Raw genomic sequence first — 22,982 nt, forward strand, 5'->3', positions numbered from 1 at the left:
TAGATTTGTGTTGTTTTTGCTTGCACTGATCCACCCCCCCCCCCCCTCTCAGTGCCTTATAAGTTTATCATTCTTCTCCTCCAAAAATGATATCATCAACAAAGACTTCAATGATCAATATGTCATCATGCTCAATCTTATAATATAAGTTGCTATCAGCATTACCTTTGCTAAATCCGAGCTTCAAAAGATGTTTATCCAATCTAGCATACCAAGCTCTAGGGGCTTGTTTCAATCCATATAAGGTTTTCCTCAATCTGCAAACCATGTCCTTGTCCTTTGATAGTGAAAATCCATCAGACTGCTCAATGTAGACTTCTTCTTCAAGATCTCCATTTAGGAATGCACATTTGACATCCATTTGATATACCTTGTAGTTCTTATGTGCAGCATAGGCAATAAATAGTCTTACTACTTCAATCCTTGCAACCGGAGCATAAGTTTCATCATAATCAATTATTTCTTGTTGTTAGTATCCTTTGCACCAATCTAGCTTTGTTTCTTACAACTTGTCCTTCTTCATTTAATTTGTTTCTGCATACCCATAGTTCCAATAAAAATTGTATCTTTAGGCCTAGGAACCAATTCCCATGTGTTATTCTTTTCTATCTGATTTAATTCCTCTTCCATTGCTTTCATCCAATTCTCATCTTTACATGCTTCAATGACTGATTCCGGTTCAATATGAGAAATTAAACGTACCTCTTTAGCAGCTAACCTTCTTCTTGTCATTACACCTTTTCTCTTATCTTCAATGATCTAATCTTCAGAATGATTCAGCTTTACACACCTGGGAGTCTTTGGATTATCTTGAATTTCTAACTCTTTCTGCTCTTCAACAGTTACTGTGGAATTTGCTGATGTTACCAGAGCAACTAGATCAATGCTTTGATCTGATTCTTGCATTATCGGTTCTGATATGACAATCTCATCTTCCGGTCCATGGTCATATGATATGATCTGATTGTTACTTTGTTCATCCACTCTAACATTTATGCTTTCCACTATCCTTTGCAATCTTTTGTTAAAACATCTATATGCTTTGTTTTTAGTAGAATAACCCAAGAATATTCCTTCATCACATCTAGGATCAAATTGCGCTATTCCATCATATTTTCTGATTTAGCATTTACTTCCAAAAATTTTGAAATACTTGACAATAGGAGTATGACCGAAACATAATTCATGAGTCCTACCGGTATCACCTTTTATGTGTATTCTATTGAAAGTGTAGACTGCAATATTGAATGCTTCCCTCCAATAAATATCAAGCAATTTGGCTTCCATCATCATTTGTCCTTGTAGCATCTAAGATAGTTATGTTCTTTCTTTCCACTACTCCATTCTGTTGTGGAGTTCTAGGTAAAAATAATTGTCTTCTAATTCCATGTTTCTCACAAAAACTGTTGAATTCATCGGATGTAAATTCACCACCTTGATCTGATCTTAAGCATTTTATCTTCAATCTTGTTTTTGTCTCAACCATAGCTTTAAATATTTTGAATTTGTCAAGGGCTTCTGATTTTTCTTTCAAAAATGCAACCCACATCATTCTAGAGTAATCATCAATAAGCAACATAAAGTATCTATCTCCTTGAAAGCTTTTAGTCCTTGTTGGACCACATAGATCAGTATGAATACGATCAAGAATTTCATTAGATCTATCATGTATGCTTTTGAAAGAAGTTCTGATTTGCTTACCCATTTGACATTCTCTACATACCGGATTATGAGGCTTAATGATCTTGGGCAAATATCCGACAGCCTTGGTTGAACTAATCTTTACTATGTAATCAAAATTCGCATGACACATCCTTTTATACCATAGCCAACTTTCATCAATCTGAGCAATCAAGCAAGTCTTCTCACTGGAGTTCAAATGAAAGATATTTCCTTTGGTCTGAGTTCCGGATGCAATTTCCAATCCAGATCTATTGATAATCTTGCATTTTCCATCTTTGAATTGCAAATGAAATCCTCTATCCACCATTTGTCCTACACTCAGAGATTATGCTTCAAACCTTCAACATAATAAACATTATCAGTATTGTTCTTACCATCCAAGGATATTATTCATTTTCCTTTGATCTTGCATGCCTTGTTGTCTCCAAATTTGACTAGTCTGCCATCAAATTCTTGCAGAGTTAGGAATTTTCTCTTATCACCGGTCATGTGGTGAGAGCAACCACTATCTGTAACCCATTCATCTCTCTCTTCAATTTTAGCAGTTAGGGCTTTCTCCTCAGTATGAGTTGTATCATTGACAGGTTCCGAAGATTCATCCTTGATAGCAATAAAGAGCCAATCTTTTCCACTACCCAATCTTCCATTACCGGATCCACTTACAGGTTCATCATCATCAGAATCATCAGTAATACCAAAATCGTCATCACCATCATAGTAACATGATTTGTCCTTATTCTTTCTATATTTAGGTTTGATCTGATATTCCAGATTAGGTTTATAATTCCTCAAAAATCTTTCATGATTCCTTGCAGCTCTTTCAGGACATCTAGAAACAAAATGACCAATCTTAATGCATGAAAAACATTTAAATGGAACTTTTCCTTCATAGTTACTTCCAACTGGTCCTTTAGGGATTCTTCTAGCAATTAGGCTTCCAATTCTTCAAGTTCTTTGTTCTCTCTTTCAATGTCTTCCATCTCTTTAGCATATAACTCTTTCCAATCTATCTTTTGCTTACCGGAGGCAGATGCTTTAAATGCAGTTTTTGTTTTAGTAGCATTCTCATCTCCAAGCTCTTCAAGTTCAAAAGCAGTCAATTTGCCAAGTAATGTATCTCTGGTAACAGGGGTATTTGACATTGTCCGGAGTTCATTTATTGCAGTAGCTTTCATTTTGTAAGCCGGAGGTAAAACTCTTAGAATTTTTGAAACAATCTCATCCTCATTAACTGTTTTACCGCAACATTTGATTCCCATGACAATCTCATTCACTCTATCCATGAAAGAACTTATCTTTTCATCTTCTTCCATCTTCAAATTTTCACATCTCACTCGGTAACCTTCAAGTTTTGCAATCTTTACTGCTTGGTCGCCTTCATATAGAGTTTCAAGCTTCAACCAGATCTGCTTTGCATTTTCCATCTCTATGACATTCAACAATTTTTCATCTGATAGGGCACTTAACAATGCTTCTTTTGCTCTGACATCATTATCAACATTCTCCTATTCATCAGCAGGTGTCGGAGTTCCAGAACTAGGATCATGAGGTGTATAACCTTTTTTTGTTATCTCCCATATCTCAGCTCCAAGACATCTCAGATGAATCTTTATTCGCTCCTTCCATAATTTGTAATTTGTACCATCAAATCTGGGACTCTCCTTCCGGTAGAAATTAGATGAACTTGATGCCATCAGTTCTCCTCAAGCGGTTAGGCTTCTGCAGAGAGGACCTCGCTCTGATACCAATTGTTAGAATGAACCGAAGGAAAACTAAGAGGGGGGGCGAGTGAATCAGTTTTCCACAAGTTAAACAATTATTACAGATTATAAACCTTCTACCAGAGCAAAATGAAAACAGCACAAAGAAAGATAAAGCATGAGAGTACACAACACCAATATTTTGACGTGGAAAACCCGGTGAAGGGAAAAACCACGGTAGGAAACCCTACCCACAATCAGATAATACTTCTGCAGCAGTATGTGAAAATATTACAATGGAGATTGCACTTGCAATCAGGCCAATCGCCTAGAGGACACTCCTCAACACAAAAGGGAAGTCTCACTGACTTACATAAACATCGGACTACAATCCGGAGGAAATGAACTGTGGAAATAGCATCTCCTAATGCTTGGTTATAGTTCTGATTAAGCACAGTTGTCTGCCCTGCAACACCAAACTCTCCACAACACTTCGTTGAATGATATATCTTTGTTCGCACATTTACCTCTCTCTGATAATGCAGACAGAATATCTTCACCCAAATTACATAAACATATCTCCTATATATACAAATCATCAACCTTGATAACAAGGTCAGCTAAACCCTCAACCCTCATCTCATAATTACAAAGATTACATTACACGATACAAAGATCGACCACCGGACCAATATTATGATTTACATTACATAGCATGGACCTAATTCAAATTGCCAAACAATTACATCCACTGGAAATCCCACCAAGATCAACCGCAACACATTACATCAACCAGGAAAAACCCTCAGTGTCAATAACACAGAATATCCAACCGGACCCAAATAGGATCACCAAATCTTCACGCCAAACAATGCGAAGCCACCAAACAATTGGGATGCAATCAAGAACACCTTCAGCACGTTAAGAACCATTTCTAGAAGCCACATCAAAACCACTTAACCATTTCATCAAATATCACCATTCGGGACCAAGAACATCAACTAACAGTCTAGACCATAATCAATAGCTTCCAAAGCACCAAATCATGAACCAACTAAATATGACATACATATAATCATCATGAATATCCTTCCAAAACCGCATCCAACAATTTGATCCTACTGGAGCAAAATCTCTGATAACCTATGCCAAAACCATGTCCAACCGGAGCAGGTCAACAACCAACCAAAGCAGTGTTGACATCAATGACAACACAATCAATTCCTGAATATTGCCAACAAGCCCTAGGTTTATTATTTTGCATTACAAGTGTTTTTGCTTTTAGGGATGCTATTGTTGGGACTTCAAAAATTGTCTAATTTTGAAGACTCGGGCTCGAAATTTTGTAAGTTGCATTCAGAATCACCTTTCAGATCAGACCTTTAAAGCTCATTTGGTGAGCTTCTATTTTTGCACCGGAGAATTGTCATGAGAAATCCCTTTGGGAGATTGTTATACCCCTTATGGAGATGCCACATGCCTTTTTGAAGCCTCCTCAGATCATTTTTGATGTGTTTGTGAAGTCTCCTTTGGAGGTCCTAAAGTTAGGTCTGCATATTGCATGTTTGCGTTTTTTTTAGAAGCCCTATTTGAAGAGTTTTATATTTGTGTCGGGTGATTGTCAAGCTAAACGGAGAGTTGTCTGTGTTTCCCTGCTATTTTTTAAGCCTCCATGCCAAGTGGCTAGGTCCCATCAATTCGTTTGACAAGTTTTCAAAGCTAAATCCATTTGCAAAAAAGTTCAGTTCTGCAACTGAACATTGTCAAACAGCAATTTGGTGCCCTCTTTGAGAATTTTTATTTCGCACTCAATTGACCTACACTTCAAATCAATTGTACCCCATGATTCTCAGTAAATATATCTGCCATATCCCCAATTTGTAGCCCCCCAGCTCGTCATTTGCCCAGTTTTTGAAGCCCATTCCAAACGCACTTTTTCAGGGTTTTGTGAGCAGCAATTTCCAGATTTTGAGAGGAGCCAACTTTGAGGGTGAATAATTTTCACATGTGACCTAATCAGGCCAAACCCTCCTGCACACGTGTTCAGGGTATGTTCATCCACCAATGTGCCAAGTGGCAGCTCATGAAGTGATAATTTGATATTTTTTCAAATCAGTTTTTTAAGGCTACTCAGGTTGACTCAGCAGTTTCAGTTTCAAAAAAGCCTGAGTAGGCAACTTTGACAGTTAATAACTTTTGCCTCGGATGTCATAATGACGATCTGTTAGATTTCCCAGATTCTCGGAATTGCAATTTTTTAGTGTGCCAGTCTGCAAGCTCTGATCAGGTGTTTTGCTCAATTTTTAAAGCTCGTTTCAGCAGCTAGTCAGGTGTTTTGGGTCAAAATCCAAAGTTGCAAAACATCAAATTTAATGATTTCATAATCATTTTCTCGACTCCCGAGCATTTTCAGTCAGCATTCCCAGCAGTTCAGTTGTTTGAGAACGAAAAATGTTTTAGCCAGGCCCACTTTGGGGCCCAACTAGGGCTGATACATAATTTGACTATTGAAGCTTAAAGGATTAAATATTTATTATTTTTAATCATATCGATTAAAATAATATTATATTTAAAAGGCAAAAGGGGTTGTTGTGTGGAAATTATAAAAAGATCAGTTTGGTGATTTCTAAAATCCTATGATTACAAGGGGAGTGAAGCAAATTCGCTAAATCATTTATTTGATTTAAAAGACCAAGATTTATTTGATTTAATAATAAAAGAATTTGATAAAGAATAGTGGCCCCCTTCCCCTTTTGTTTTCAAAAGTCACCAAGGGCAAAGACAAAATATTTTGTGACTTTGCAAAGGTTTTCAAAATTTTACTTCCCCTCAACATGAATACGGATCATATTTAAGCAGGAGGCACGGGCTAAGAGTAGCAAAGCGGGAGGAATTTTTTCCCTATCCCGCGCAAGATCTAACCAAGAAAAGAATACCCGCGAGATAACCTTTTGTGCTATGTGAGAAATATTTGTTGTCTTGCAGGGTCCTAGAGACCAAGCAATGACACTGCGGGATAAAGACCCCACACAAAGTGCAAGGAAAGCTTTTGTCCCATGCAACTCAGGAGGTAGGTGAAAGAAGCCGTGGGATAAGTTTTTATTTTTCATCACAAAGGAACAAAACGCGAAGAATAAAGAAACTGAGGGCAAACGAAAATGTGTTGCTGTTAAAAACCCTAATTTCTAGTGAGTGCGTTCAAATGAATTATGGCCGATGTTTGTAGATTTGATAGGGGTATGAGTTAAGGAATTGTTGCAGAGGCTCTACTGGGTTATCCTTCACTTCATTCACCACACACCAGTCATCTTGTGGCCGTCTATTTCCAAAGTTTGTTGGGGCATCAAAAGCAGCGATGAAGATGCTTTGCTTCAGTAATGTTGTTGCGAAATGTATTTCCTCACTACAAGAAGGGGGCCTAAACTTCGATGCGAAGGTGCTCGATGGTTTCACCTAGAGGAAAATGGACTCGAAATCCTCATTCGAGTAGTGTAAAGAGAATGCGAACTTAACACCTTGGCAGAAGTTTGCAAATGAAAGAGCCTCGAGAAGAACAGAAGAACAAATCGATGGTGTGATGGGAACGATGGAGGCTGTTATATACAGGCATATGATGTAAAAGATGAGGCATGGGCATTCTTTAGTGCATGTTGCTGCTTTTAGGTCAATTTTGGTGAAAGGGGAAGATGGCAATTATGTCGGCATACCCAAAGTTGCAGCTGCATTCTTTGAAATACCAATGTATGTTAAAAGGAGAAAGAAAATGCAGCTCGATGACGTTGAAAAATTCAAAAGAGGCAAATCTTAGGGTCCATGCTACAATATGATGGATCACGTTTGTAACTCTCACCTACAAATCTTAGGGTCCATTCCTCTTAACTCTCACCTACAAATGAAATGAGTGAGAGCTTATATAGCCTTCTCAAATACAATGAATGGCCCAGATTTAGAGAAGATCAAGGGCTGAGATTTTGACACCTAAACCCTAATTAGGGTTTGCCACAAAAATAACCCTAATCAGATAAGCATTATCATAACATTGCAAATAGAAATTGGCAAAAATAACGAGGAAACATCGTCCAATAGGAATTGAATTGTCACATCATTTCATAACAACTTCTCATGTAGAATTTTGTTCCCTTTTCCATGTTCCTTTCTAGCATATTCAATGAATCTAGATGTAATCCCTTCGATCTCTACAATGGGAATCTCAAGCAGGTTCTTCATTCGCTCCTCCAAGTGAAGGACCTCATCAAAGGTCGAAAGAAGAGTCATCTCCCATCCATGTTCCAACTCTTTTGTCTTCTCAATCAGGAACATAGTAGTATACATCTAATCTCGCTGCTCTTTTGTGATTATGTCTTCCTCTCTACAAAAGATGACCTTGATCCTGTCCTCCAATTCTTGGACGTCCACATCTGTTTCAATCTCTATCCTTCTATCAAGGATTGCACATAATACATATAACACCTTATCCTGAATAGGATGGATAGTGTCCTCAATTCGGCTGCACCTACTATTGATGTCCTTGAATAAAACTTCTTTCATTTGGAGCAAAGTTGACCATTGTAGGAGATTATGGGTTCCACCATCAATTATCCTCTCTTGTGCTAAAACCTGTCTTGATGTCCTTCTTACCACTTGCAATACTGGGATGACAATGTCTCTAGTGTGAGTGAACGCATCAACAGTTACCACTAGATTATGAATGATCTCAAGGACTTGGATAGTTCTGTCGACTGTCTTCATCATTCTTGCCACAAATTCCTTGGCTACCTTGTAAGATCCATCAATCCATGTATTCATGAGTTGAGCCAAGTTCTTCATCTTTTCTGCCTGATTTATTGACTCAAGAGGGAGTGCCTGCAAGGGTGAGACTATTGGATCCTGTCGCCTTAACGGCTGGTTAAGGTGGCTAAAATAATTCCTCGAAGCGTTAATCTCCTTTTCCAACCTTTTATTCTTTTCCATTTCTTCCTTTAGTTTATCATTAACTGCCCTTACTGAATCAGTCGCATCTTCCATGGCTTGCTCGGAGTTAAGTGGACCAAGGTCAAATGTCTCTAAATCATATTCCTCTGCCATAATCTCATCATCATACTTGTCAATTGCTGGTGTAGCTATTTGTATCTTTTTGGACCCTGCATCATCTCTAATTACCTTTGACATCTTTGTAACCTTCTTCCTTTCGATCCCCTCTTGAGAGTTTCCTAAAAGACTTTCCAAATCAAATACTTGCTCTTCATCTTCAACCACAACTACCTTTGTAAGTCTTTCTCTAAGCCACTGTGGAATGGAAGATTTTTTCTCCCTTGTATTTCCTCAAGCAAAGGTCTCTCGGCTCTAAAAGGAGATGTTGCTTCATCATCATTCTTTTCTTCTTGTTGCTCATTAGCACCAACTTGAAGAGGAAGAGACTGACTTGATGAGTGTTGAGGTGTCTTTCCTTTGTCTTGTTTGTCATTCTGTACTGTGGATTCCATAGACTCATTTATCTCATACACCTTCTCTCTTTGATCCTCTCCTTGACTTATCTCCTTTTCATGTCTAGAAGAAGCACTCGAGGGATGACCAAGATTCACCTTTTGTCTCTTCTTGGACGATTCTCTCTTTTCAGGTCCCTCCTTTCTCTTTGATCCCTTAGAATGAGAAGTGTTATCACTTGCACTAGCCTCTCCTTCTTCCGTTCTTGTTTCTAAGCTGAATGTCATATCTATGTTCTGTTCCTTCAACTTTTGATGTTGGATATCCACCCACCTACGAGTACAACTCAGGACTGGATCCATTAATGCTCTTAAGTCTGCTACTTCTTGCTCATCCCAATCTATCTTCACTTCTTTGTCTTCTTTTTCATAGGAAGATTGAAGATATCTGCCATTGTCTTGTGCTTGATCTGCTACTCTATAAACTTTGCATTTCCTGATAAGATCTAAGGGCAATCGAGAGTGCATCTTTCTTTTTACCTCTACATCATCCTGAACATTCATCCAGAAGTCCTCTACTTGAAATACATGCTTGTACTTCTTCCCAACTATTTCTTCCATATGACCATTAGGATCAAAATTCTCTCGAGGCAAAAGACGTGAATGAGTAGAGAGATAGTTCCTTTTCTGCATCTTCAGCTGCTTGAGAATTAGGACATACTTCAATTGAATTTCCAAGTGAAATAGGTATAGGGATACCATTCCCATGCTTATGTCTTGATGCCTTAGCACAAGCTGCCAGTTATCTAGTCACCTCAAGTAGTACTATTCTATCCATAGGATACCTTGGCAACATATAAGGAGGTGGACACCCATGTATTCTGATGTAAGTGAATTTAGGAAATTGAATGAACCATGCTCCATGTTTCTTCACGAATTCTTATGCTTCTAGAGATAGTCGATGGTGGATCCCTCCTTGTAATGTCCTGGTGACATGCATTGTGAAAGTATCGTTGACTAGCTTGTAGTAACTCTTAGGTGGATGATGGAATTGAGCATAAGAATCACATACTCTTATCTCTCCGGGTCCTCTCCCAACAACTCCTCTGTGTGGTAGTCCTACATATTCAAAGCATCTGGCTAAAGAATATATAACATATGAACTCATGTGGAATGACTTAGTAGGGACTAGCCTCCTCAACTGCACATCTAGGTTATTGCTAATAATCTTAGCCCAGCTGAACATTCATTTCCCTTGAACGATCACTTGTATAAAGAAGAACATCCATCTGTCGAAAAACAAGGCTTGGGAAGCACCTACAATTCGATTGAGCATGGTTATCAAGTCCCTGAATTCCTCTTGGAAATCAATTCTGTGAGGCGTATTGGGTATCTTATTTAGGCGAGGCCTACTCTTGAGTAACCAATTCTTATTGATGAAGTTTACACAGGTATCAGGATCATCTTCGAAGATAGACTTGGCTCCTTCTAGGCTTTTGCAAATCATATCCCTCTGTTCTGGAAGATGAAAAGCTTCACTTATAGCTCCTTCTGAGAGATAGGCGAGGATAGTTTCATCTTTGGTTACAATTGCCCTTGAATGTGAATCATAGTGCCTGGCGCATTCGATCATCAGCTCATGACATCTGATTGCAGGAGGGAAGCCTGCGGCCTTGATGATCCCACTCTCAATTATCTTCTTGGCTACGGGCGATGGCTTGCCTATGTAAGGTGCTTCTTGAAACTTCTTCACATTGAAGTTTCCTAAGTTGGGGTCTCCAATATTGCTCCATTTGGATATGATCCTTGTCTCCAAGTCATCACTCTTTGATCTTCTTTAATGAGAGCCTGCCGGGTAGAGGATCCACTTGCCTTGGGGGCCGCCATTTGCTACCTACAAAAAGGCTTAAGTTAGGTTTAGGTATAGTAACCTAGATAGGTGATTTGAGTTTTTAAAGAAATAATTGAACTTTAATTTGAAAATAAAATGATAAACCTTTAAAATTATGAAATTTCAAATCGATATCACCTATGAATCAAACCAGATTATTGAAGACTTAACCCCAAAAGACTGATATAGAAAATTGAATCAGATCCTCAATACAGCTTCAAAATCAGATCGCACATACCTTAATCTTGATTTCTAGCTATCAACCTGAAAAAGATGGGTAAAGGGGGAGTTTGCTGCTGGATTCGCCTTCTTTCCAAGTGACATTCAAAGGAGTCAACGCCCTTGATAATTCAGACCTTGACCAACCTTTCTAAATCCAGAAATTTGCCTATACCTGCTGGAATTCGCTCTTCAAGTCTGCTCCTTAAATTCGCTTTAGGAAGAATGAATGATTAATGATTCTGAAATCCACCTTCCTTTATAGGGCGCTTTCACCCTTTTTCCCAAAAGGCCGACCTTGCTTAGATAAACATAAAAAATAAAATTCCTTTCCCAAGTTGGCCGACTTATCATTAAAGCTTTAAAAAAAATATAATTGGGCGCCAAAGGGTGAATTTTTTGAATTTTAATGCTCATAGGCCGAATTAGCCGATTTGACAAGTGTTTAATCAAGGCGAATTTGTATTATTTACTCAAAATGAGGTTTGATGAGCGATTTAAGAGAGGAATAATGTGTCTTGAAGAAATTTGCTTGTGAACGTCTTGAAGAGACATAGGCGAACCTAGGAGATGTTGAAGTTTTTTCAAGATTTGATGAAGGCATACTTAGTCTTCATGATTATTAGAATATTCATGATGCGGGAAAGGCTTAAACCACCCTCAAGGAGGCTTGTTTGGACATCTCCACTAGTAAAACACCTGTCTTCAAGAAATTTCGCTCTGGACCCTTTGGAAGGGTCAGGAATGATTTTTGCCATTTTGCTCCATTTACTCCACATTTTGATCATTTCACAATCTTGATCTTACCTTTAAATCCTCTAGCCATCATGATCTTACAACTAGCCTTTTTCCTAGCTCAAACAAGGTGAAAATAGGGAGTTTAAAGGATTTCGCTCTGGACCATGGCCAAGGACAGGACCTATAGAGAATTTCTCTCTGGACCCTTTGGAAGGGTTAGGAGCGAAATTCATGTTTTAGCTCAAAATCTTCACTTATTGGAATCACAACCCATTCAAATACATGCCTAGGGACATCTTCAAGCTCCATTCACCCCCATCAATGTTTGGCTCAACACAAAATTGGGAAAAAAGGGAGGTTTTGAGAATTTCGCTCTGGACCCTTTGGAAGGGTCAAGAGCGAAATTCTCAAAACCTCCCTTTTTTCCCAATTTCCTTCACTTTCAATCACTTCAAAAGGCAAAAACATGCCAGTCCACCCCCACTATGTCCAAGGAACAAGGATTTTGGTCTAAACAAGGAAGAAAATAGTGTCTATGGAGAATTTCGCTCTTGACCCTTTGGAAGGGTCAGGAGCGAAATTCATACTTTGGGTTGATTTCACACTTCTCTCCTCAATTCACTTCAAACTTGATCAAACCTATCTCTCCTCACCATAATCAAGTCAATCTGCCATCCACTTAGCTCAAAACAAGGTCATTTTGATGTATTAGGCAAAATAGAGGGTCAAGTTTTAGGTTGATCTTCACCACTCCATTGCCTCAAACTACCTTTCAAAGGCAAGTACACATCAAAATATCCCAACCATGCCTTAGAAGTCAAAAGATTGGTCATAACAAAGAGCAACGAAGAGGTTATGGGAATTTCGCTTTGGACCCTTTGGAAGGGTCGGGAGCGAAATTCATACTTGAGCTCATTTCTCACTTCTTTCCTCTCGATTTTGCCTTGGATCTAACTTCTCAAACCTTTTTCTATCATGATCAAGTCAATTTGCTCTCAAACTGGCGTTTACTTCAAGGTTTAGTGAGGAAATAAGGTCATACAAGAATTTCACTCTGGACCCTTTGGAAGGGTCAGGAGCGAAATTCACACTTAGGCTCAAATCTTGACTTCATCTCCCACATTTCCTTATCCAAACAAGTGCTTTGCCTTCAACAAAGACTGGGACATGGATTGGTTCATAGTTTGGGCAAGGCAGAATGCCATATGGAGGAATTCGCTATGGACCCTTTGGAAGGGTCAGGAGCGAAATTTCTATTCTAGGCTTAATTCATCCTGAAATTGCCTTGACTTCACCTTAGACTAAACCTTTGATGCATTTCCTTCCATAGTCTTGCAAATCAACCCAACCATTCAATGACTTAGGTGAAATCTTAGGTCTTTGGGAAATTTTGCTCTGGACCCTTTGGAAGGGTCAAGAGCGAAATTTGAGTTTTAGCTCACATCCTTAACCTTTTCTTTGAATTTCCAAGCCAACTCCTTATAATCATATCTCTCCAAGCTTGCTCATGCTAGCACTCACCTTTCGAGCCTATACTTTGATCATTGGCTTCATTCAATTGACTTCGACTCGACAGAAGACAAGACTCTGGCCCTAAAACTTACAACCTTGACCCATCCTGACTCAAACTTTTCAGCTTCTTTGCAAAATATACATTTTCCATCCTTCAAAGGCAAGATCTCTCTAAAATTACATCAGGGCTCTAGGCACAAAACAAATGACTTTCCCAAGCGCAAGTCAAATTTGGGCTTTGAAAGGAACCCTAGGCAGGCTCTAAGAAGGAAACCCTAACTTACCTAGCCTAGGCGACCACTAACTCACTCAAAACACCTAGCAAGCAAAGAAAACTAAGCTAAGAGAAAGCATGACCAAAAAAAGGAGAGGGGGTCCCCATTCAGATGGGGCGATGTGTGAAAGGGTCACAACAAAACCTAGCAACCATGGAGTGACCAGCATACGACGCAACTCCAGCAGGACCAACAGGGCTAGGGCCAGAATCAGCCCTAGCAATAGAACCAAGCAAAGGGACCACACCAGCAATCTCCCCAGAGACAGGAACAGCCCCAGCAGACCGGTCAGATCCAGCAACCAAGGCAAATCCAGTAACCAAAGAGCCAGCAACATCACCTTCCTTCCTAACAGCAACGAGAGGGACAACCTCAACTGAAGAAACACTAGCCTGCAACCCACAACCCCCAGCAGCCACCTCAGGCCGCGAAGAAATAGAGACACCCACCATGGGGGAAGCCACCCCATCCGTCAACAGGACCGTTGTGGCAGTCGGGTTGTCCTGAGTAACCACCTGGGAAAAACTTCGTTGTGAAAAATTCTTCACAACAGAATAATGTTGAGCTGAAGCACCGTTCCACCAAGACACGAAGCGTTTCTTAGTCACACCAAGATCACATTTGGCACACCCGTTTTAAAGCACTTCTTGTGCAGAATGTTATGGAAGAGGATTCACTGGAAATGCAAGCGTGAGTGGTATAGTGTGCTAATATGAGTGATTTCTTGTCAATGGTGAAAACTTTTGAAAATGTGCATAGAATTGAAGTTAAAATCAGAGTTTTTGCGATCTCAGAGGGTAATGTTTTCACTAAGTAGTGAATCTTTGAGAAAGGGGAATTGAGTGAAAAACATTGTATATGTTTTTACGCACAAGTGAAGTGTGTTGCACAAAGAATTTTCACAGTCAAAGGAAATGTCTTCACTTGGAGATGATTTTCTCCTAGATTTTTAACTTTTGCACATGGGATTTTATTTTCAGACTCATGGATTCTTGTTTGCAAAGGGGGAAATGTTTCTTTTTCTCTAAGAGATAAAGGTGCAGAATCAAGGAGTGACAAGGCACAAAGAGGTCATTTTCAGTCAGGGATATTTTTGCTAATTCTGAACAAGGGGAAAACCCACAGTAAAAATCAGAATTTTGAATTTCACGAAAGGGGGTAATTTTCTTTTACCCAGTCAAAGGTGGACAGAGACCAAATATGGCAAACTTTGAACAAGGTACAAAAGGAGAATTCACAAGTGCATGTAGTAGTAATTTTCAGATGTTTGATATTTTCCAGCAGGTGTGCAAGTGCATAATTTTGGCACTTTGAAAGAAGAGGGCAGATTTGAAAGATGCAGATTCCAAGATGAAGAGAGGTCTCTTTTTGAGATTCCTTAAGGGGTTTTCTTCTCTCTGGTATATGATTCTTGTTCTTCTCAGTTTAGAGAATTATGAATGTAATTTTTCATTCTAGAAGCAACTTGGAAGCAAGGCTTCCATGCATGTAGTGCAAATTTTAATGTCAATTAGAGTTTTTCTTTCAATTTGTAGTTTTTAATATTTCAAACAGTTTGTAATCTGAATACAAACAATTTCAGAGGTTTTATTTGCAGCTGTCTCTGTTATATATGCTCTATTTTATGAAACGAAATGATCAAGGATCTTTGTTTTGTCCCTGCAAGTTAGGTGTATATCTTGTTGTTTGCTTCTCTTCAAGGAAAAGATTAATTTGCTTCTTCAAGGTATAGAGATAATGTTGTGTATATATGAGATTCTCAAATATGGTTGTTGGTGAAATCAAAAGGGAGAATGTTGGTGTAATGCATTAACATTTCAAGCTCGATGGTTGCATGTTACCCTTTTTGGATGTTAAATCTACATATTGTGAAGTTGACTTTGCTGCCCATACAAGGCACTGGTCATGGTTATTGTTTCCAGTCTTTAGAATCTTTCCTTTATCAAAATCTCTTTTATTTCTGCATTTCTTTCTGCATTAGGAGTAGGATTAATGTAGAAACCCCCCTCCTCAATGAAATGCATAGATGCTTAGAAACTCAGGTTAAAGCCAAAACCAGGAGTTCATCCATCTTCCTTAGTACATTTTCATAGTGTCATGAAGCTGAAAGTTATTAGACACTACATAAGTTCACCCATCTTGGTCTCGCAGAGCCAAAAGTGCAAGAGATCTCAATCCTTGTGACTGAATCTCGTTCGTTGGCCAAATCCTTCCCCGAGTTTGTCGATGAGTTAGTGGCAATTCCTCTGGGACTCGGGGACTGTTGGTTTGGGAACCAACAGCTATCTCTCTATTTAAAACTTTTTTCTCGTCTTCATGGCTTGGCAATATGGAACTTCACTGCCTCTTTATACAATACTAAAGTTGATATTCTCTTGGAATATTTAAACTAGCAACATAGCTCTTTTCTAGGATAGTCATCTACCCCTAAAGAATATTGATAGTTTAGTGAAGGCTCAAATTTGTTTGAAGAGCATCTAGGATTATTTGGTAAGAGATTAGGGTTGTTCCGTGGAAAAAGATGGGTTTATGTTGAGCGACTGGAAGAGCTTTGAGCTTCTTCCCTTCCTTTAAGATTAGAAAGTTCTTTCAAACTCTTTGTTGTCTAAAATTTGTATCCCTATAATATATTGTAATTATTCCTTAATTTGAAAAGGTAACCTATGTGATTTTGATCTTGTCAATTTGGGATACAAATTTTTCAGAAAGTTGGTTCTTTCCCCTTTGGTGGACTAGTTGTGTGATATGTTTTGGTGAATGGAAGTGCCCCTAAAATGTGATTCATTTGTCTAGCTAGCAAAGGTTAACCATATTCTCACTCATGACAATATTGTCCAAAGGGGATTTCATATACCTTATTGTGCTCTTTGCCATGTTGCCTATAAAGTTGTAGATCACCTCGTGCTACTTTACTTGTTTTCTATAGAAATCTGGACCTTTGTGATTTATTGTCTCAGAACGTGTTGGGCCTTCCTACATAACTGTAGGAATCACGTGCAATTGGTTCATTGGGACTGTAAATTTGAAATTATTCAGATGTATTGCTTTATGTTGTATTGTTGGGAGAGTATGGCTTGAGAGAAACCAACATCATGTTAATGGGGTAATTTAATAATTGTGATTCAGCATTACAAGAGAATGCTTTTGAGTTTCAATCTGTCTTTATGTAGAATTCTAACTCAAACATCTAACAGTTATAAATTTGGTCAATAATTCATAATGAAATTTGCAAAAAACTTGAATAATTCATCAGGTCCAAAACATTCAAAAAGTGAAAAGGGCATCAGAAACTCAAAAACAACAAATATTGACAGGATAGGAATGAAGTTCAATAAATTTTAACAGCTTCAAGGCTCACAAGTTTTCTAAAATAACATACAAGAAAGTAACTAAATCTTGCAAAGATGGGATAAATTTAATCGGAATATTTAGAAACTATACTATACATTCTAGAAATGGTCTTGAAGTTTAAGGGTTTTTTCCATTCCCACATTAAGCAATAAGCAACCATAGTATTGCTGCTCAATCAAGGATTGCAACAGAGAGCATCCCAAAATGATCCATAGCTCATATTGGAAAATGAAAATAGGAGTAAGATTTTTGCCAGATTAAAAAAAGAAAAGAAAAAGTCTCCTGCAATTTGCTTGCAAACCAAACTTGGCTTTCATGCAACGACAAAATATTACAGTTTATTACACTTTCACGTTATCCTAAACTCTCATTCATGCATACATCTAAGTTCTTGCTTACATTGACTAGGCTCCAAACATCTCCTCCCTTACTGCAGATTGCCTGCGAGGAATGGCCTGAGCTGTCATCAAGGCTACTCTGACAAGGTCTGAAGGAATGATACCCTGGTTCTGCATAGCATCGTGCATTCTTTTTGCTTCATCGATAAAGCCACCAGCAAGAAGCCCCTGTATCAACCTTTCAAATCCTTCGGAATCCAATTGTTCGATGTGTTTCTCTACAATGCTCAGTGTATATAATGCCTTTTCCTTTAAGCCTGCCCTTACATACATACCACAAACACTTACATGAACTTTACATGGAATTACTTCATTTGCAGAAATTCCCTTAAAGACTTGCTCGGCTTCATCTACCAAACCCAATTTACATAGCCAGTGAATCAATATGATTGATGTTTCAACCCCAGGTTTAAAACCGTCTTTCTCAAGATCCAACAGCAAGCTCAGTGCTTTGTCAAGATAATTCTTCTTCTCATATGCAGCTAGCATGCTAGATGTGCATTTATCATCTGGCTTGTGTCCAGCCTTCATCATATGATCAAAAACATTTCTAGCCTGATCTGGATCACCAGATTGACCATAAGCCTCCACCAATAAGGTGCATGATTCCAAGTTTGGCATTATACCAGCAAACTGCATAGTGTTGAAAATTCTTTGTGCACCATCAATATGACCTCTCTCTGCAAAAGCTCTAAGCAATGCCAAGTATACTTCCTTCCCTGGTTCAATATCCTTAGCTTCCATCTCTCTCATCAAAGACTCTCCTGTTTTGGGTAATCCTGCTTTCACATAAGCCATGATCATTAAGCTGTATGCTTTCTGATCTGGTTGAAGTCCAAGAGTTCTTATCTCATCAAATGCTTCTTTGGCTCGATCAAGATTTCCTAGCTTGCTGTACATGCGAATCAACACGGAGCATGTCACTGCATCCCGAGCAAACTTCTTTTCCTCCATAATATGCAGAAGCCTTTCAGCATCTTCCAAACGATCTTCCTTTGCAAAGCTATCTAAAAGTTTGGTATAATCTCTTACGCTGGCTTCAAATGAATCCTCATTAAGAACAAATTCTGCCACCTGAACATACATAACATTAGGAGGAACACTTAGATGTTAGATGGTAATTAATTGTAAAACACTTTCCTATATATAACATCAACATAGATGACTTAAACAATTATGATAACATGCCAAGCACATTAAGAAGAGGAATTGTAGCAAAGACATTTTTCAAAAAAGAATTGTTATCACATTCAGATTGAGAGTATAGGTATCAAAAGTATCAAAAAAAGTTCAGTTATCACATTAATTTTAAGAGTCCAGATTTGATCTTCAATTTTTGCCTTCATCATCTTGGTTCTATCTCACGGATTAGGGAAATGATCTTTTGAATTGCTCGATAAAGTGTTGTAGAAAAAGAAAAAAAACCCCATTCATATGGAGCACCAAGCAAATTTTTAACACATCTCGCAACTATCAAGAACACTTCATTGTTCACTATGTTTTCCTTACAGCACTGATATCTGCATAGCATCCTAGGCATTGCCACTTAATTGATTATTGTCTACAATCCTTAAACAAAGCTGTTAAATCAATGTCTATGAATTTGATAGGAGGGGAAAATATTCTTGATCATTTGCAAACTCTTTTGGCTACTTTTTAGAGTTTCTTGCCAACAGCTGTCTCGTTTTAAAATTGTGTTCTCCTTTTAAAATCATAAAAAACCATTTTGAAAGACTTTAAAACATCAAATGTTTAAGCTTTTGTTGACACCTAAGATTCAATTTCATGATCATTGATTTTTCATTTTGTTATCCATTTCTTTTTTAAATTGATCCCTTTGAAGTTTGATGGGTGGTTTAGCTACCTAGACATATAATTTTTTAGCTGCCTAGACAATAATAAGTACCAATGGTTTAAGACTTGCTTTATAATTTTAACTGGAAACAAATTTTCAAAATGCAATAACATTTGAAATTGTCTAGTTTTTTTCAAGCCCTACAAAATGGTGCAGTAAAAAACAAGTTTTGGTGTCTCATGATTTAATGACAAGAATGTTTTTGGGAAGTGTGTTAAATGGTAGGTGTGCTCGATTAACCACGAGCAATGATTTGCCCTCCCAACCATAGACAATACTTGATCGTCTCCCCCGAGCACTTCTCTTCTAAGTTAATACTACAGCTATGCTCACGTGAATACTGTTCTGCTGATTGTATGTTATTCAATCTGCAGAAGGATGCCAAACTGTTGTTGTCTGTGATCTCAAAGAGAGGAGATCCGAACTCCTATATATCTAGCCCAATGACATCACAAGAGGAGTCGGCTCCCTTCAATATGAGGCACCTCCTCATATGATGTAACGTGTACTTCCATTAAGGGATGGCAACTTTTGCCAAAAGTTGGCCCCTTTGATAATCATACATATTAACAAATCGATAAGGCACATTTAAACATCAAACCTGATAATGCACATATGACCTAATAAAGATATAGATTAATATAAGTTTATCGGTTCATCAAATGTGTAAGGCCGATAGGCCATTCACACATTTGATCTTGCCGAGTCGGCCTGTAAGAATCCGACCGAAGCTATATCATCAACACTCCCTCTTATCTAGGAAGGAATCCTTCTCAATCTCTACAAGTCACATCACCTCATCGTGATGACTAACACAATGACTACACTCATGTGTATGAAAGAAGCTTGTCACCTCATCGTGATGTTTGACCACAATAGCTACTCCCATATGTGGAAGGGAAAGATATCACCTCACCGTGATATCAACCATTATTGTGAGATCGTCACCTCACAATGATGGTAAAATGCACAAGTGTTCATCATTGTGAGATCGTCACCTCACAATGAGATTCACCATGGCTCATCCCAGAGGGTGAACACACAAGTACAAGAAAATGATCACAGACTCTCTCAAGTGATGTTGTCATGGCGTCACACACATGACATCCACCATGGCTACTCCCAGAGGGTGGAAAAGCAAATGAACACAAGTGCCCATCACAAAATCCTTAACGTGATGTCATCATCTCATCATGACGTTCACCATGGCTACTCCTAGAGGGTGAATAAACACAAGTGCTAAGTCATGGAGTCTCTCACATGACATCCACCATGTTGCAAGAATGATTTATAGGTGAAAGACTTGAGGATTGAACAAATTGAGCAAAGTCAGGTGAAAGGACTAAGTCAAGAGTCTTTCCTAAAGACCGTGTACCTTGCTCCGGAGGATCAAGAGCGAAATTATTTTCACCAAGTTGCGTACCTTCCTAAGGGTCTAGAGCGAAATTATAGTGTACCTTGTTGAGGTCCTAGAGCGAATTTCATCTCCAAGTCATGTACCTTGCAAAGGGCATAGAGCGAATTTCTTCACAAGGACATGTACCTTCCTAAGGGTCCAAAGCGAATTTTTGCCAAGTTGTGTACTTTGCAAGGGATCAAGAGCGAATTTATCCAAGGGAAGATCAAGAGTGAATTTTGAAGTCTTAAAGAGATTTTAGAGAACTTTGTTCAAGCATATACCTTGTTAAGATTTTGAGATCGAACTTTCTTATCATTTCATGTACCTTAGAGAGGTCATAGAGCAAATTTGGTTAGATCATGTACCTTGCCTCAAGATTAGAGAGAGTTTGTCTTGAATCTGTCCCTTGCATCATTTTTGGAGTAAAGTCTTCCACCAAGACAATGTACCCTGCTCCTTAATTTGAGTAAAATTGGTAAAAGCCCGTCCCTTACCACACATTTGGAGCGAAATTTTCAACAAGAGGCATGTATCTTACTCTTGATTTGGAGCGAAATTCATTAAGAACCATGTACCTTGCAGCCTGTTTGAAGCGAAATACTCATTTGCATGTACCTTGCTCCCAACTTTCAAGCGAAATACCTTAAGGCAGTGTACTTTGCTAAGGACATAGAGCGAATTTCTCACTTGGACCCTGTACCTTGCTAAGGATTGAGAGCGAACAGTTTCATTAAGGCATGTACCTTGTCCAAGCCTTAGAGCGAATTTTTACCAGGGCATGTACCTTGTCCAAGCTTGAGAGCGAATTTTTTGAAATCATGTACCTTGCTCTCTATCTTGAGCGAATTCCTCAAGATCAAAACATTTTGGCGCCAAAAAATCAATTTAAAATTCGAATTCCAAAAGGAGAGGTTGAAATGTTCAAGTCGGCTTCACCCTAAAAGGACACATCTCCTCATTAAGACACCTATATAGTAGGACTCAAAGCAATCATTCAATCACCAATTCACAGCAGGTTCTTCCTTCAACAGTGAATTTCATCAGCAAGGCAAGGAACCCAATCAACATCATTAGCAAATCTGATCAGCATATGAGCGAATTTTGTCAATGCAGGAGCAGAATCAGTCAGCATTAAAGTGAATTTAGGCATTGAAGGTGCAGATCCAGTCATCAAGGGGAGGGAATTTCACTACTAAGTAGCCCAGATTCATCATATAAACAGAGAATTCATCTCCTATACAGCAAACTCCCTTCAACTACAGAAAGTTCACTGACTAATATCACTCCTCTTTTAATCAGATTTAGTTTAAAAAATCATAAAATCAGAGTGAGAGATCAATTTAAAACAGGATGTGTGTGAAGATCATATGTTATGTATTTAATACTATGTTTGCTTTGTTTTGCAGACATGCAAAGAAGATGATGCAAAGCAACACCTTGAAGGAATGACTCGGCCATGACAAATACTTCCTATCACCACTATGCAAGTTCAAGAGTAAGCTTCATCAGCAAACACTAGAGCATGAAGGAAGAATAACCTACATGGTGAGAGAATGTTTTACAATCTTGAATTCCCTTCGGGAATCCAAGAACTGAAGTCAGTACATTGAAGAGTTACATTCAACCAAATGCATCATTCATCAAATGTATCAAGAACAAGGGAGGAACAATCAAGGTCATCACACAATATCAAACATGATCAAAGAAGCAGATAGTTTCAGAAGAGTTAATCAAAGTCCGCTTCTCATCAATCATCACATTGAGCAACTGAATAATGTTGAGTATCAATAGATATTGCTCAACGTTCCTTGACCAAGCACAAGTGCAAGATTGAGGTGGCAGCCCCGTCATCCCTTCCACCAATCAATGAAGTCCACATCGACACGTCTAAGTTCAATGAATCAAGCTCATACATGAAGGCACAAACTCCGATCTAACTACCCTCAATATCTATTGGTCCACATTCTCTAAATGTAATTTTCTCATTGGCTAAGGAGAGTTTGTTGTAATAAACCCTAATTAGGGTTTTCATTGTAAAATCTTAGCCGTTGATGGAGATTTGATCCTGGTCGTTAATTGTAATGAGATTTCCATATAAGCTCAAGCTCTTCATTTGTAGAAGTTAATAGTTAATAGTGAATAGCTAGTAGCAGAAGAAGAATAGAATAGAAGAATAGAATAGCAATTAGAGTAGAGTAGGAGGAGAAGGCAGAAATTGTTGCCTAAGTTGTAAAAGAACTCCATTTTCATTGAAGTTATGGTGAAGTGTGTTGTTTTATTATAATGTGCATGGTTTCTTGTTGGATCTTCATGTTAGATGATAAATAATTAGATTGAATGGAAGAATTTGTTGAATGCATTTATGTAGAATCCATTTCGTCCATACCACTAGCCTCTTACTGATTGTAAGTGTGCCTTGTGTGGTCAACTGGAATGATATGAGCTTAACTTTAAATTGTTATGCGTCCATTGTTTATGCATTAACTTGAATGGTGATCAATGTTCGATGGTAATGATTTGAACATCTTTGAAATGTCC

General features: G+C 38.4%; 1 protein-coding gene across 1 annotated transcript in view; it reads right to left on the bottom strand.

The window, feature by feature from the left end:
- Nucleotides 1–16,827: 16,827 nt before the first annotated feature.
- The window catches only part of LOC131076133 (large ribosomal subunit protein mL101 (rPPR4)), a 35,185-nt gene continuing 29,030 nt past the window's right edge, over nt 16,828–22,982 (bottom strand). The window contains exon 2 of the mRNA XM_058013193.2: nt 16,828–18,264. Coding sequence (XP_057869176.2) covers nt 17,197–18,264 — 1,068 coding nt within the window. The 3' untranslated portion in view covers nt 16,828–17,196. The remainder of the gene's footprint in view (nt 18,265–22,982) is intronic.

The sequence above is a fragment of the Cryptomeria japonica genome, chromosome 10 (genome assembly GCF_030272615.1).
Source record: "Cryptomeria japonica chromosome 10, Sugi_1.0, whole genome shotgun sequence".
Taxonomy (NCBI): domain Eukaryota; kingdom Viridiplantae; phylum Streptophyta; class Pinopsida; order Cupressales; family Cupressaceae; genus Cryptomeria; species Cryptomeria japonica.